Here is a 15,796-nt window from a genome sequence, read left to right on the forward strand (position 1 = left end):
TTTGACATACTTCATCGGAAAAATGCTACTCCTACCTATATATGTCAAATATGTCAAAATGTGTCCCCTGTGTACTATTGTTGACGTGCTTTTTTATTTTACCTGAAAAAAACATTGTACCAAAAGTTATTCAGGATAGCTCGTTTTGAATGGAATGGAATGTACTAGATATGTATATATATCGTGATATATCGTTTGAAAGGTCTCTTCATTCTCTATTCAAAAATGTTATCGCTTTCGAAATTATTGCAACAATCAAGATAAAATAAATTAAAATCATGTGCTTACGGAAATTCGATAAAATACACTCAAAACTTATTGTAATATACTCAAAACTTAATTCATGTTGAGGTATTGATAATAAGAAAGTAATCAAAAACCATAGCAATGTTCTTTTTAAATGGTATCCTTCAAAAAACTGTAAATAATTTCCGTGGCAATGTTAGTTAAGAACCTTGTCAACTTGTTTTGTATATTAAAACATTAGTTGTCAGTATTTTAAGTTTAAATTTCGTTAATTTCAATTCGACAAATGGTTAGATTAATGGAAATGCATAAACTAACAGTTTCACAAATGATTGATTATGGAGGTAAAACCCAAACACAACAGGAAGTACCTCATGATAAATTTCCTAATTTACCGCCCATATCCCAAGGAATAATAAGCTTGGTCATGTGGGGCAGATAAAAAGCAGCTGTCAATGCAATGAGTGATGAACTCAAATTAGATGTGATGCTTGAGTTTGAGGAAAACCCACATACATCTAGTGGACAGGCATTCACTACATTCAATGTTAGCCATACATCGACAGTAAACATATTAAAAGAAAATAAAATGCATCCTTATAAAATGATACCTACTCAGGAGCTCATGGAAGACGATTTTGATGGAACGTATTTTTCTTATTAGTCAGTGGGCAATGCTTGAAGACTGGCAGTAAACAAATCTAAAGAAATTAACTTCAAACGTTCAAGCCAGTCTCGAATAGTTGAATGGACTGACGCCTATCAGAAAACAACTACTTCACTGGATAATACCACGAAGGGCGTTGGATTATATCCGACAGGCGTCAGTGCAGGAATCTTCACAGAAAATGTCCTGCATATGCAATTGGCAATACAACTGACAGAGTCGACCTTCAATTTTGGAACAGGCACACTTGCAGACCGGTTTCAAGCTCATTAGCCACTCATCAGTGCAAAATAGTGGCCATCATCGACTTTAAGTCAATGATATTCCATAATTGAAAATCGAAATTCTTTCAGAGTATTTCATTCCTCTTCCTAAGTTGGAGAGAACAAAATGTCACTCCATCTAGTGGACGAGGTACTAACCAACTGCATATCCATAATTTGCCCGATTCCTCTGAATAAGGAAGAAAAACTTTCTTATTAGTCAGGGGACAATGCTTGAAGACTGGCAGTAAACAAATCTAAAGAAATGAACTTTAAACTTTCAAGCCAGTCTCGAATATACCTACAGAGTAGGTTGAATGGACTGACGCCTATCAGAAAACAACTACTCCCCTGGATAATACCACGAAGGGCGTTGGATTATATCCGACAGGCGTCAGTGCAGGAATCTTCACAGAAAATTTCCTGCATATGCAATTGGCAATACAACTGAAAGAGTTGACCTTCAATTTTGGAACGGGCACACTTGCAGACCGGTTTCGGGCTCATTAGCCACTCATCAGTGCAATTACGGATATGCAGTTGGTTAGTACCTCGTCCACTAGATGGAGTGACATTTTGTTGTTCGCTCCAACTTAGGAAGAGGAATGAAATACTCTGAAAGAATTCCGATTTTCAATTATGGAATATCATTGACTTTAGATCGATGATGGCCACTATCTTGCACTGATGAGTCTACAAGTGTGCCCGTTCCAAAATTGAAGGTCGACTCTTTCAGTTGTATTGCCAATTGCATATACAGGACATTTTCTGTGAAGATTTCTGCACTGATGCCTGTCGGATATAATCCAACGCCCTTAGTGGTATTATCCAGGGGAGTAGTTGTTTTCTCATAGGCGTCAGTCTATTCAACCTACTGTGTAGGTATATTCGAGACTGGCTTGAACGTTTAAAGTTCATTTCTTTAGAACGTATTTTTGTGAGCAAATGATGGACATGTTGGATAACAATATCATCCAATTAGAAGACGTTATGTTTTCTGATGAGTGTACTTTGTCTCTTAACAATCATGCTAATCGGCAAGATTGCCGTTACTGGTCAACGGAAAATCCTCACTGGATGAGAGAAGAACACATGCAACACCCTCATAAGATTAATGTTTGGGTTGGGTTTGTAGGAAACCTTAACATTGGTCCCTTTTTCATTGAGGGCAACTTGAATGGCGATAATTATTTGGCACTACTTCAAAATGATGTCATTCCAAGTTTAGCAAATTTATATCCTGATCCAGGAAACCCTCAAGTTCTAGTGAATACGAAATGGTTTCAGCAGGATGGAGCACCACCACATTACCAAGTTGATGTCCGGCAATATCTCGATACATTTCCCAATCGGTGGATAGGGAGGCGAGGATCGATTGAATGGCCAGTGCGATCACCTGATCTTTCATCATTAGATTTCTTTTTATGGGGATATGTAAAGAGCAGGGTGCACAAAACTAAACCTTCAGATTTAAATGACTTAAAAGAACAAATAACGCTTGAGATTAGGTCGGTCACGCCTGATATGTTAAATAATGTTAGAAGACAGTTTTATTTGAGATTAGGATGTAGTCAAGACGTTCGAGGTGAACATTTTGAACGTCTACTTCGTTAACATCCATAGTTCTTTTTCGTATTCTACATTTCATTACGATTTGCATTACATTTTAGTTTTTGAGTGTATTTTATCGAATTTCGGTAACCGCATGATTTTAATTTATTTTATCTTAATTGTTGCAACAAACTTGAGAGTGATAAGATTTTTAATAGAGAATGAAAAGGGCTTTTAAACGATATATCACAAACCTATACTTCCCATAAAAAATTGGGGGTTGTACCTGTCATTCGAAGGGGGTTGAGGGTAGGGGTGGCATTTTTACGTTGAGGAATGTCAAGTTATAATTTACATTCGACGTGTTTCGGTTTTTTTTCAAATATGTACAGTAACTGAAATAATTAATTTATTCCATTTGGTTTTTACACACTGTATTTTTTTTTCATAGCACAGGATATGATTTACAATAAAAATATGTATAATAAAAATAAAAACCAAATAAAATATTGTAATTGTGAATTGGAATTACAATTTTACTCTTCGAGCTTTTTTGTTCAGCAAATAAATGTATGGCCTTGTTTTAACTCCTGTGCAATTCGGTTTTCTATCGTTAAGATTGCAAGCTCGATAAGAGGTCCTGGCTCTTAGAAGATCGCGTTAGTTTTAGTTTGCTAAAAATTCACTTACAGCTTGCGGATGTAGTAGGAAGCATAGAGTTAATTCGCAAGGCAATACAAATATTAGGAAAAGCATCCTGCAAATCATGCCCTTAGATCCGTTGCAAGAGACAGAAACTGTTAGCAATTTCTATATCACCAAATGAAAGTGTAGCAGAACTCAACGGTGCTTAAGTATCGCTCGTATTTTCGGGCCAGATCTACTCCATACTTTTGCAGTTCTTTAATTGACATTTTCAAAATATTAGTACCACTAAGAAAAGCAAAATTTAAATTCAGCATGATAGCAAAATCAAACCTCTTTTTAATTTCTGATATGATTCGATCGAATTATATTATTATTTGTTCAGAAAATAGTTGAACATGTTGAATGCTTGTAATTCGTCTTCACACATCTTATCGAAATGTTTTTTACGTTTCGAAATTCATTAGCAAAATAGGCTCAACACCAGTTTTTTCAGCAACTTCTCCAGCCTGTTTTATCCAATATTTCATTGGATTTTGTCTCATTTTTTGCGTGCGACGGTACGAGCAAGGATACTATCTTCATTTTGAATTTCTATATTCACTCGATTGATATCGCGGAGAATATTCGCCCAAATAGTTGAATTAAAAATAAATTTAATTTTTTCCTAGCAGTTGAGAGATGACCTGCCTCGTACTTAGCTCCTGGAGCATGAGAAGTTTGCTTAACAATTCGTTTAATTTTCGGACGGTGATTTTTGAATCGTGTGTGCATTCATTAAAACTATCTTTGCCAAATGCTTGATTGATTTTAAGGGCTGTTTCGACAGCGCTGTGGTTCAACTTGAATTCGTAGAGAAAAATTGGCCGAAAATCTCTTAACGACATCATATAGTAAGAAGCCGAAAAGAGGCAGAAAATTAAAATTTGGAAAAATGAACGGCATCAATGTATAGAGTTCAAAATTCTCTATCGATAAGTATATACCACAAAACAGTAAAATGAATATTTATTGACATTAAAACGGACAAAACTCTTGAAATAACGGTGTCTACTGTTAATCACAACAAACCGTTACCATCGGCGCAAACATCCCTCTTGCCGTCACAAAAATTTTAAGGCGCGTTTTTCTGTCTGAATTTCTATCGGTTCAATCACATTCAGAATATATTTTACATACGCGATAATCAATTATGAAGGGTTTTGTGATGGAATTGGCTGATGAAAATCCATAACTTATTCAAGTAACACTGTATTGTGAGATTTTCGCTAAACAGTTCAAGAAACGTGTTTCGCTATACAATAGCTTCCTGAAGCATTTTCATAATGACTTGATTCTACTTAATTGGTAATGAATAAATGAATAACAATTTCAGGTCTGTTCAGGTAAAAAGTAACTGAAAATGTGTACACATCATAAAAGAACATTTTATCAACTCATTAAATGGGCATGTACAGTTCCAGCTTTATATTATAACATATGACCTCCTACTCACTCAAATGAATAATAATTCCACCTGAATTTAGGTTAAAACTTATTTCAAAACTACGAAATAAAATTTTAGCAACTCGTTGAATGATAATCTAAAAAACTGAGTACCGATTTCCACATCAAAAAACAGATTTATTATAGGAGAATAATTCGGGGAATTTTCAAAATTCTTGAATCTATTAATTTCTAAGCACTCCAAAAGATTTAGATTCAAACCTTCATCTTGAAAAAATTCCACGAAATTTGGTGAAAACTTACCTTTTTATGTCCCAAATACATTGTAATTTATTTGATTTGAAATATTTATTTTTTCAACTTATTTTGACTTAATATAAAAAAAAAACCTTATTTTCAATCGAAAATTCTCGCGTCAAAATATCAGCTTTTTTCAAAAAGTCGGTGTACCTTTTGTTAGTTGAAATCTCTACTTACTGATGGTGTGAAAAATATACATTGCTATAGTAAATGTTCTCAGAAAATGCAAAAAATCGAAAAAACTCGAATTCGATTTTTTAAAATCATTATGTACAATTTCAACAAATCATGTTACTGCTGCAACTTTATTCAGTTAAAAAGTTTATTTATTAAATTTTAATTACATTCATGTCATAGAAAATCTCATAAATTATAATTATATAATAATAATTAATTTTAATATTTTTAAGAACGTTAATCTTGTTATTTATAAATACCGTATCTTGAATTTTAATCACCTATCCATTAGTTTTCGTCTCTTTAGGACATTTCTTCATCGTTCGATTCGACAAACCTTTCCAATTCTAGTTGATCTTCAAAATCTTTAAGACCATCACCTTCTGCATTGGTTCTTCATCCACAATTTCATATAAATCATTAACATCCTCATAGGTTTTTTCTTTCATATTGGAGCAATTTTCAGAACCATGACAATTTGAGCATAAATTCGTGCATTTAAACCATGTTTTCAACAGCCACATTTTAAACTGTTACATCCAGTTTCACAGCTGCAGCAAATAGTTTCAATCATGATGATTTAATTTTTGCCAATTGATATTTTTCAAAATCTTAATGGTTTCAGTGTTATTTTTTAATTTTTACATTTATAAATAGTTTTGATTAATTGTGATCCATTATTTTATATCTTATTTACTTGTATCTTTCTTATAAAAAACATTGGCCAAATTTGACAGATTTTAATCGTCTAATAATGAATTTACGATACTTTTATTTCCTTTTCCGGCAAATTCAGATGTTGTATCGCAACCGGACAAACAATACAGAAATGCAACAATATTTTTGAAGAATTCATGTTTAAAACTATTAGACGGGAAAATAGATCTTTTACATTTCCAGAACCTGATTTGAGAAAATAAATGTCATGATTATTTGAATTTAATTGATTTAAAAGGACCAAAAGATCAATATTTCAACCCACAACAATGACAGTTTTATTGGTATCTCTGGCAATTTCTATCGAGGTCTTAATTATGTCAGCATCAGCATCTTCTTCTACTTGGTTACAGGAAAACCCTTGTGACTATAATCTGTTCATTGAAGTTTTTATTGTTTTGTCCTTGTTTTTCTCGTTAGATAAACATTTTTCTTGCAAAAATGGTATTTTTGTATGGTTTTGATAATCAAACTCTGGAATATTGTCTGAGGTTTTTCTACTCTTTTACTTTACTCCTCTTTTAGTTGAAGTAGCTGCTGGTACTGTTGTGACCGTAACTGATTTTTTAATTTCGGGGTTCCCATCAAAGACAATATAGCTGCTTTCTGCGTAATGTTTTTCTACATAGCGCAAATATTTATTCATGATTTCTTCCATCGTTTCATTTTTCTGACAAATTACTTTGTGCAGTAAAAATCCACCGTCGACGACATGCACTTTGCCGTCAGAATGTGTTGGTCTATTCACACTCAGAAATAATTAGTAGAGTTGAAATTTTAATGGCTAAAATTTTCCGTAGGTCACTCAGGTATATACATTATTTTAAAACAACAATAAATAGGCATCTACAAATATTATTTAAAGAATATTCTACAGCCTTCTCAAAATATTGTATATGTCTTAAATATTAACTTTATTAACTCATTTGTTTGTTAATTATAGTAGTATATTTCGATTTGCAATTTTTTCGTTTATCAATGTAACATGGAATCTTACGTTTTTTGAGTAACTGAAGTGTACATTTTAATAAATAGCTCAAAATTGTACATAATGAATAAAAAAAATCTCGAATTCGGGTTTTTTTCGATTCTTTACATTTTTTGAGAATATTTACTATAGTAATGTATATTTTTTTGCATCTACAAATATTATTTAAAGAAAATTCTACAGCCTTCTCAAAATATTGTAGATGTCTTATTAAAATTAACTTTATTTACTCATTTGTTTGTTAATTATAGTAGTATATTTCAATTTGCAATTTTTTTGTTTATCAATGTAACATGGAATCTTACGTTTTTTGGGTAACTGAAGTGTAAATTTTAATAAATAGTTCAAAATTGTACATAATGAATAAAAAAAAATTTTCGAATTCGAGTGTTTTTCTATTCTTTACATTTTTGAGAACATTTACTGTCCAGTGTAAACCTCACAACGTGCTACTTGAATATGAAGGGTTATTTTCCGCCAATGAGAAAGATACGTGCAAGTGGCCTATATTAGGAAATGGAAAAGTTGAACCAGTAAAAGTTTGAAAGTCAACAGCGAAAGGTTCTTGAAAGTAAATTTAGATTCAACCAGATTTGTTTCAATAGAAATGTATGTCGAAAAAATTGTCCAAAGCCTTTTCACTATGAAAGGATAATCCAGATCACTTAAGACTGGCTAATTGCTCAAAAAGCACCAAAAAAACCATGAACTGAATAAGAAACAAGCAAGCAATTTCAATTGTTAGGGATACTTTTTTAAATGTAAATAAATTTGTACTATAACTAATATTTACCCTCTGGCCACAGTAGTATTTGCCAAGTTCTCCTTGCTTTGCAGTTACTCCAGCACTATTCAAACGTCCGACAGAAAAGTTTCCAGTCAATTCTCCATCAGTTATGAGACTATTCCAAGAATTGATCAAATTATCCTGACCAATGAATAATGATTCTATGTTGGTTTTGAGCCATTTGATATCAAGTCGTGGCTGGGGCCGCAATTGTGTCTCAGTGTGAGACATTTAGGTAGCTTAGAGATCACTGAAAATTAATATTTTTTAATATTCTCACTTTGATAATGACAGATGAAAACATTAGTGGAAGATTACTTCAACAATCATTGAATCTAGACAATTATAATACACAATCACCCACAGAACTCCTTAAATAGCTTCTACCCCCTATAAAAAGAACTACATAGCAAAGATTTATCTTGAAAATTATTTCTTTTTGCATTTTTCATACCTGTAAAAAAAAGTAAACATTTTAACAAATTTGACATTTGTTTTAGACTGACTGACAGACAGAAAAAAAAACAACATCATTAGACCACAGAACACCCTAACTACACAGAAGTGTAAGTGAAAGGCGGCACTTTGATCTTCAAGGGGCGATTTTTCGTGTCATTCCCCCACTCCTTAGTATTACATATGTCAGCGGTAAATTGTAATTGAATGAAATTAATGTAGTTCTGGGTGTACCTACTTCAGCAATCGATTGGAAAATATATTCAGGGATTCCTTCTGAACTGACATATTACTTTTGTAATATGTCACTTTTCATAAAAAAATATTCGAGAATCTAAACTATCGCAACCGGTAGAGTTTTTTTTTAATGAAGATTATCCATTTATACCCATGGTATATTGGCTTCATTAATTAGGGCAATCTCAGCGCCATATAGGTCGTAGTCGACGGCAAATATCATTAAACGATGAAATTGGAACCTTTGGTGTACACTTTTTTTAGAGATCAATTACCCTAACAACAAATTTGCACTCGACTCGCGTTTCGCTTAGAGGTTAGTATCTTCAGAAGAAATTTGATGCTAAATCTAAAGACAGGAGTAGCTGTTTATAAAATAAATAGCGAAACGCGCGTCTAGTGCATATATTATCAGTTTGGTGTTAGGTTAATTGATCTCTAAAAATAGTTTGACCAAATATCAATATGAATTTATTGTAGAAGAAATAAAATTCTCATTGACAACGCATAATGTCAAAGTTATGAAGTTAAACAATAAAATTAAATAAGTATAATATCATACTAGAGTACCTACTAAAACCATGAACTCTATAGCTTTCTCTTTAAAAAAACGCAGTATATAATTGTAGAAAAATGTTAAGTATCAACACTATAAAAAATGCAAAGTATATTCTACTAAGGACAATGTCATATCAAAACTGAATTAGATGATCGTTTTTTTTTTTCCTTTTTGGGTAGGTCGTTCAGAATATAATAATTTGTTTCAATTTGTTGATTTATTCATTCATGAACACTAGGATCATCAATCTTCGATTTTGGTAGGGATTATTTGATGGAAGGAATAAAATGGCACATTTCGATGTTTTTTTCAAATTTTTCTCCAAGCACAATTATTATAACATACGAGACAAAAATTAAAAATTCGAGGGTATCAACAAATCCTTAATAAAATATGTTACTTGAAAGGAAGAAATGATACAAATATAATACAATCATATATTAGAAAACTGATTGTCCAGAGAACCCACAAATGGAAGAAAAAATACTGTAACAAAAAACAATGAAATCTTGTGAAAAATCATAAATGAGAAAGAATAAATATTTTTCTGTTTTTTTTCTTTCCCTTCTCAGTTTTAAATTCTCTATTCGCAAATTTTAAACAATAAAATATTCGTAGCCTAAGAAAGAGAGTAACAACATATTTTTTTGGGAAATCAGGACATAGATGATTTAGTTGCACGGATATCAGTTTTTCAAAAAGATCATGAGATACTCTGTTTCCCAAACACACTTTCCTGAAGTTGGAACTGAACAATACTTCTAGAATGTAAATGAATTCAATGAACATATCATTCGGCGTTTAAAGACCTCCATATATACTTTTTTTGTTACCATATGCTTTAAAATGAGAAAATAATTTTACAGAATCTAATTCTTCACAATCCTTGGACATTTTTAATTAAATATCCACAAACATATGTGAAGGCATTCTGTTTTGGTAGCTCCTCATTACGATAGCTATATTTCCCAACAGTAAGTGCACTGAAGATCGGTTGCTCTGGCAGAACAGCTTGGACGTTGTTATCAAATTCAGATTGCTTCAACTCAGTCAAGAGAATATCCAAATCATCCATACAATTTGTGTTACCATTGTTGAAATAACTCTGACAGAACAGTTTTGTGAAAGGTCTTTCAAATTGAATGGGAGTAGGGTTCATAGAGTTACCTCGTTGTTGGCATACACTACCAAAGAAGTTCTCGATACAATCCTGGTTCATCCTCCTTGTTTTCAAATATTTGAATCCAGACAGTTTCAATGTGTACCAGAGTTTCAGTATTCCATTTATAGTGATCTGCCAACAATTTATAAAGTTCATGGTGGAGGTTATATCATCGCTTTTTTGATTCAGTATGACCAGTTTTTTTGCAAATATATTTCATTTCTTCAAGACACTTTGTTTGATAGTTTGCTCCTTGAAATACATTTTTCCAAGCATTAGGTGAGTTTTTTACGGAGGAATTCAGTATATCAAAGAGATTATTGAATTTTTCAATAACTTGAATAGTATGCATGGCGTCACCAGAGAGTGCACCTAGGCTCACCTGAGTATTCATACCACTTGCAACTGTGTTGCACAATACTTGTACAGCAAATTTCACTTTCATTCTCTCAAAATTATTCGGAGAAATATGTGAATCGGTAAGTTTAGGTGCACATCTAAAGGTTTGTTCCTTATCTTTTTCATAAAATGATTTTATATATGACCAGGAGGTCTCATTTCCATCAAAATAAAAAGTATATTTCATGAAATTATTTCTTGTAGCCTTCAAAATATATGGAGTATCGAAAATATAAATGATTTCCTTATTCGCTACAGAGAAAACAGGCTCATCTGGAGTTGTGTCAAATTCTCTGGACAGTTTTGTGAAATTTGATCCCATATCTATAACTAATGCATCGACTCTCAATCCTATATCCAAAAGTTTTTTATACATTGTTCAACGACATTTTTCAATTGTTCAGATTTGAAAGCTTCATCTACAAAAAAATAGGCAAGGGGCTGTTTCCAATTAGAATAAAGCCTCCTTATCATGAATACTGTGGCATGATTCGCAGGATATTTGCCATTTTCCCCAAGATCAGTGAAACCACTTATCTCATCTCTTCCTGTTCGGTAGAATAGATTACATTTGAGAGACATCTCGTCAATACACAGAAAACAATGTTTTTCTTGTTCTAACATTGAGCCGATCTTTATTTCTAGGGTCTTGAAAAGAATCATTTCCCAAACCTGCCTTGCAGATTATTTTCTCTGTAATCCTTTGCAATGATCTTTTAGTTGGCAAATATAATAATTTCCTGAGAAAGTTATATGCACGGGGATCGAGAAAATAAAGTGTTAAAGCAAACTGTTTGTATTCTGCAGTATATCTACGTCCTCTTGCTTTCCTAGTGTGCAGTCTTGCTTGAACCTTAATAATGTTTGCCAAATGGGGAGAGAGAAATTTATCACACATCTGATCAAAATCTTCAAGAGTCGATGACTCTTTCAATTCTGTGATAGTCTACATGCAAGTTTCCTTCTCACAATTTTCAACTTCTCCCTCAACTTTTCCTTTCTTGGACTGTAACAACTCAAATGTGCAGGAGTCTGTGTTGAAGCAGATGGAGATATCAAACAACTATCTTCTTGTTCCTTGTTGTCTACAGTAATGGAATTATATCATGGAGATATCAGTTTATGATATCAAAGTGAAACATTACACTTTTATATCGAAGAAATAAATTTTATAAACGATCTCGTGCCTATTGGGCATCGTCATTACCGGACAGGCGGTCCGTGATTGAAGACAAAATGTGACAGCCATCTTGATTTCGTACAGGTTGGAGCCTGGCTTCCTTATCCTTTTGACTGATGTTTCTCAGAGAGAAATGGGTCATGACTGATGGAGGTGTTGATGGTATGAAAGCATGAATATCCTCAGACATCAGTGCCGCCCTTCGCGGTGTACCCCTACCTGACTGGAGTGAGATGGATGAAAAAATTGTTCATCTTTTAACGGACACATAGGGGCCTCATTCGACAGAGTGTCGAAGCCTTCTATATCGGGGTTGCCTACAGTATAATCCATATCTTCCCTAACTAATGGGTTTTCATGAGTTTCTGCGCAATCAAAAACTCGCTGATTCCTCGACTGAATGGACTGCCGAATGGAAGGTAGCTGCAAATCTCTGCGGATGGCTTCATTCCACACGAACCAAGGAGCATTCACAATCATCCTCATTAACTTGTTTTGCAATCTCTCCAGAGTGGAGATATTATACGTAGCCGCTTGTCCCCAGACGCCTGAAGCATACATAATGACAGGCTTGAACATCGTATTGTAGATAGTAATTTTGTTTTTGAGGCTAATTTTGGATTTGGAGGTACAGACTAGCTATCCGACCCTCGATCTTTGTTTTAACGCACATGATGTGCGGGTTTCAAGTGAGCCTACGGTCTATCAGAAGACTAGGTACTTTACCCGCTCCTGCCAGACAATCTCCCTTCCCAAGATACTCACTTTTCTTCCCATGGTTATCACCTGAGTCTTGTCCGGGTTCACTCGGATCTTCCAATCCAGGTACCAGCGCTCGACGTAGTCCAATGCACGTTGCATATAGACGACACCGAGCTCCCGACCCATGGAAGATGAGAGTAGAGCCGTGTCATCGGCGTACAGGGATATCTTCACACGCTCAGTCCTCGGAAGGTCACTGGTATAAAGTGAGTACAGCGTCGGGGAGAGCACGGTCCTTTGTTGCACTCCAGCGAGGATCTCTCTGTTGTCAGACAGAGAACCCTCTACTCTAACCTGAAATGTTCTGTCTTTCAGGTTAGAGTAGAGTCGTCTAATAAGACGACATGAAGTATTCTGTTGCGATTCAGCTCCGCGATGGTATTTTCGACCAGTCTCAGAGCCTGTAACTCAGCGGAGTGTTCTCTCCTGAAGCCAAATTGTTCATTAGGCCACAACTTCTTCGTTGAGCCTTTGGAGGACAACTCTTTCAGCCAGCTTAGCCGCTGACGAGAGCAGATTGATCGGGCGATAGTTCTGCGGGAACAAGGGGTTCTGGCCCTGTTTTGGGATTATGACGACGATCGCATGCTTTCACCTTCTGGGGAAGTATCTGAGGGTCAACGAGCTGTTGATGATGTTCAGCAGGTTTTCAAGGCAAATCCAAGAAAAGTACTTAATAAAAATAACTGCGTAAACGCAAGCGAGACATAAGTGGAACCACCTATTGGTGTGACTCCCAAGTCAACTTGCCAAGTTTTTATGTCAGTGTTGGTGGTTTGACCAATCAACCGACAACTGCGGTGGCAGTTGATCGTAGACCGCCTGTCCGGTACTGACGATCCCCAATAGGCTGACACAGCTGTCTACCGGTGGTTCTTAAATTGAAATCAATATGGTAATGATCAAAGAAGTACTTTGATGCACCGGAGAGGTGCATTGTGACATGCTCCGGGTTGCCCCTTTCCTCTCATGCAGACCTACGACTTTGTAGGTACGTGTGGCAGATACCCAACGGAAAAAACAAACAACCCACCCAGCTAATGCTGCGCAGAGAATTGAATTAAAACCATCAGGCACCTGTGCAACGTCTTCGATTTGGAAGATTCGCTGCAAATTATTCATATATATATATATATATATATATATATATATATATATATATATATATATATATATATATATATGCAGACCTAACAAAGTTAGCATTTTCAGTAGAAGAAAATTGATACAGTGTAAATATTCTTAATAAGCTAACCTTTTTATAGAAACACGCGTCGAGTGCAAAAAATATCAGTTTGGTGTTAGGGTAATTGATCTCTAGGAAAAGTTTCAAAGTTTACACCAAAGGTTCCAATCTCATAGTTTATTAGCTCAACCATTCTTTTCTTTGAAACTGTTGCATATAAATATTCTAATTTGCTTCTGAAATCAAGGTTAAGTCATTGCTATAGTTGATTCCAGTAGTAGGATAGAAACAATATTCATATGTAACAGTCCATCCAATAATGAATTTTTCAAGGTGGGAGTGAAACATTATTCGCACAGTTTGGCACAGTAAATAAAACAGAATAATCAAATAAAACAATAATATAATATCAAGCACCTAACCTATTACATGTGGTGGTTTTTTCAGATTTTTTAAAATTCTATTCAAATAGATTTTATATGCCTGAAACTTAACTGAATTAATACCAGTATAGGATATGGATTTTCCTTGTATCATCTTGTTCACACTTTCGCAGAACTTGTGCAATATAGTTCTAATTGTAATTCTCAAAATCAAATCGATTCCGCTTAATTTATGTTGAATATCACATGTTAATAATTCAAAATCAACTTGTGCATTAGATAAACCAATATTCTTGAATGAGGTTGTCTATCAAAACAAAAGTTTATAGTTTTATAAATATCATAAAAACATAAAACAAATGAAGGTGTTGGGTAACAAAGTTTTCTAGCCCAGCCACCACCATATTCTCTAATAGAGATGAGTCTACCTGCATCAGATTCATAATTGGTTGAAAAATGGTGTTTTTGCAATGTGAACATATTATATTCTTCCTGATTCTTTTCAAAATGAAGCCAGCTACATAACTAATGAACAACTAATTCAACTTTCCAGATATAGAGTGCTACACTGATCAAGTGTTATATCTACATATTGTATTGTATAGCTTCAGTAATATTACTGTCAGCATTACGTTCACAAAACAGTTCCTTCAAATAATTGAACAAGTTTTCACATCTGTTATCTTCACAATTGTATGAATTTCTGTGAAATGAAAGGCTGCAATAATTACAAAACCTATTAATTACCGTTCTGGAATAGTTCCGAATCGGTTCGGAGAAAAACAAAACACTTTGTGAACGATACTAGAACGGTTTTAACTGAACCAAAACACATTTTTAATAACTGCGCTTGATCGAACTGTACAGAATTGTGAACCAAAACAAACCTATAGACTAAGTGGTTTGTGAATTTTATTTCGTGTTTAACCACATTATATTTTACCAGAAACATTTTTTAAGTAAAATATCAAATTGTAACTCACGGGAGTGAGTCAACTATTATAATGGATCAAACTATTGAGGAGGTAAGTTGTGTTATAAGTGAAGTTTCATGAATCAAAAGAAATCATTAAACTTTTTTAATTCAAAAACTTGGAGATTATGATACTAATTATGTTCGACAGTAAAGTGCAAAACTTTCCTAATAGTTATTGAGCAAACGATATTGAATTACTTCTCTTTTGTCTTTTATATAATTTAGTAAATAAGTCCATATAAAAATAAGAAGAACCATTAGATAGTCTCTGCAATGCAAATATCAGATTAAACAACAGAATTAATCACATTTTAAACCAATTGTATTCTGTCTATCTACATAGTTGTAATCAAAACCCATTAGTTTTGCTATTTTTTTTGAATAATGATGTATCATTAGTGTTTTTAAAGTAGAGATGATGAGTAAGTTTTAAAACTCCTATCACTTAAGTATGTGTCCCTATAGATCTTTAGGCTTCTTTTATGAAGAATATTGAAGTATACTTGCTAGGACCCCTAACAATCTGTTTATTGAAAAATTTGTCAGATTAACAGCTGACTCAAAAGAGATTCTAGTCATCTTAAGAGTTCATTGTTTCATAGTTGAGTAACTCCCTGAAAGGTCTCAAAGTTAGCAGTTCATTGAACTTATTCAAAGCAATTTTGGAAGGGGGATTTCAATCAAGCATGATATTAGAAAACATATATTT

At 33.8% G+C, this 15,796-nt stretch overlaps 2 protein-coding genes across 3 annotated transcripts in view; one reads left to right on the plus strand and one right to left on the minus strand.

The window, feature by feature from the left end:
* HERC2 (E3 ubiquitin-protein ligase HERC2) overlaps positions 1–8,347 on the minus strand; it is a 196,876-nt gene extending 188,529 nt beyond the window's left edge. Inside the window, exons 1-2 of the mRNA XM_074173110.1 lie at positions 8,242–8,347; positions 7,794–8,037 (exon numbers count right to left, since the gene is read on the minus strand). Of these exons, the coding sequence (XP_074029211.1) occupies positions 7,794–8,018 (225 nt within the window). The 5' untranslated portion in view covers positions 8,019–8,037; positions 8,242–8,347. The remainder of the gene's footprint in view (positions 1–7,793; positions 8,038–8,241) is intronic.
* Positions 8,348–14,979: 6,632 nt separating this feature from the next.
* The window catches only part of LOC111504297 (calcyclin-binding protein), a 44,580-nt gene continuing 43,763 nt past the window's right edge, over positions 14,980–15,796 (plus strand). The window contains exon 1 of one of the 2 annotated variants that reach the window (XM_023158815.2): positions 14,980–15,136. In XM_023158815.2, the coding sequence (XP_023014583.2) occupies positions 15,116–15,136 (21 nt within the window). In that variant the 5' untranslated portion in view covers positions 14,980–15,115. The remainder of the gene's footprint in view (positions 15,137–15,796) is intronic. The other variant, XM_074173117.1, reaches the window with a different exon arrangement.

The sequence above is a fragment of the Leptinotarsa decemlineata genome, unplaced genomic scaffold, assembly GCF_025532065.1.
Source record: "Leptinotarsa decemlineata unplaced genomic scaffold, Ldec_3_MD MMD2_tig00000199_RagTag_RagTag, whole genome shotgun sequence".
Classification (NCBI taxonomy): Eukaryota; Metazoa; Arthropoda; class Insecta; order Coleoptera; family Chrysomelidae; genus Leptinotarsa; species Leptinotarsa decemlineata.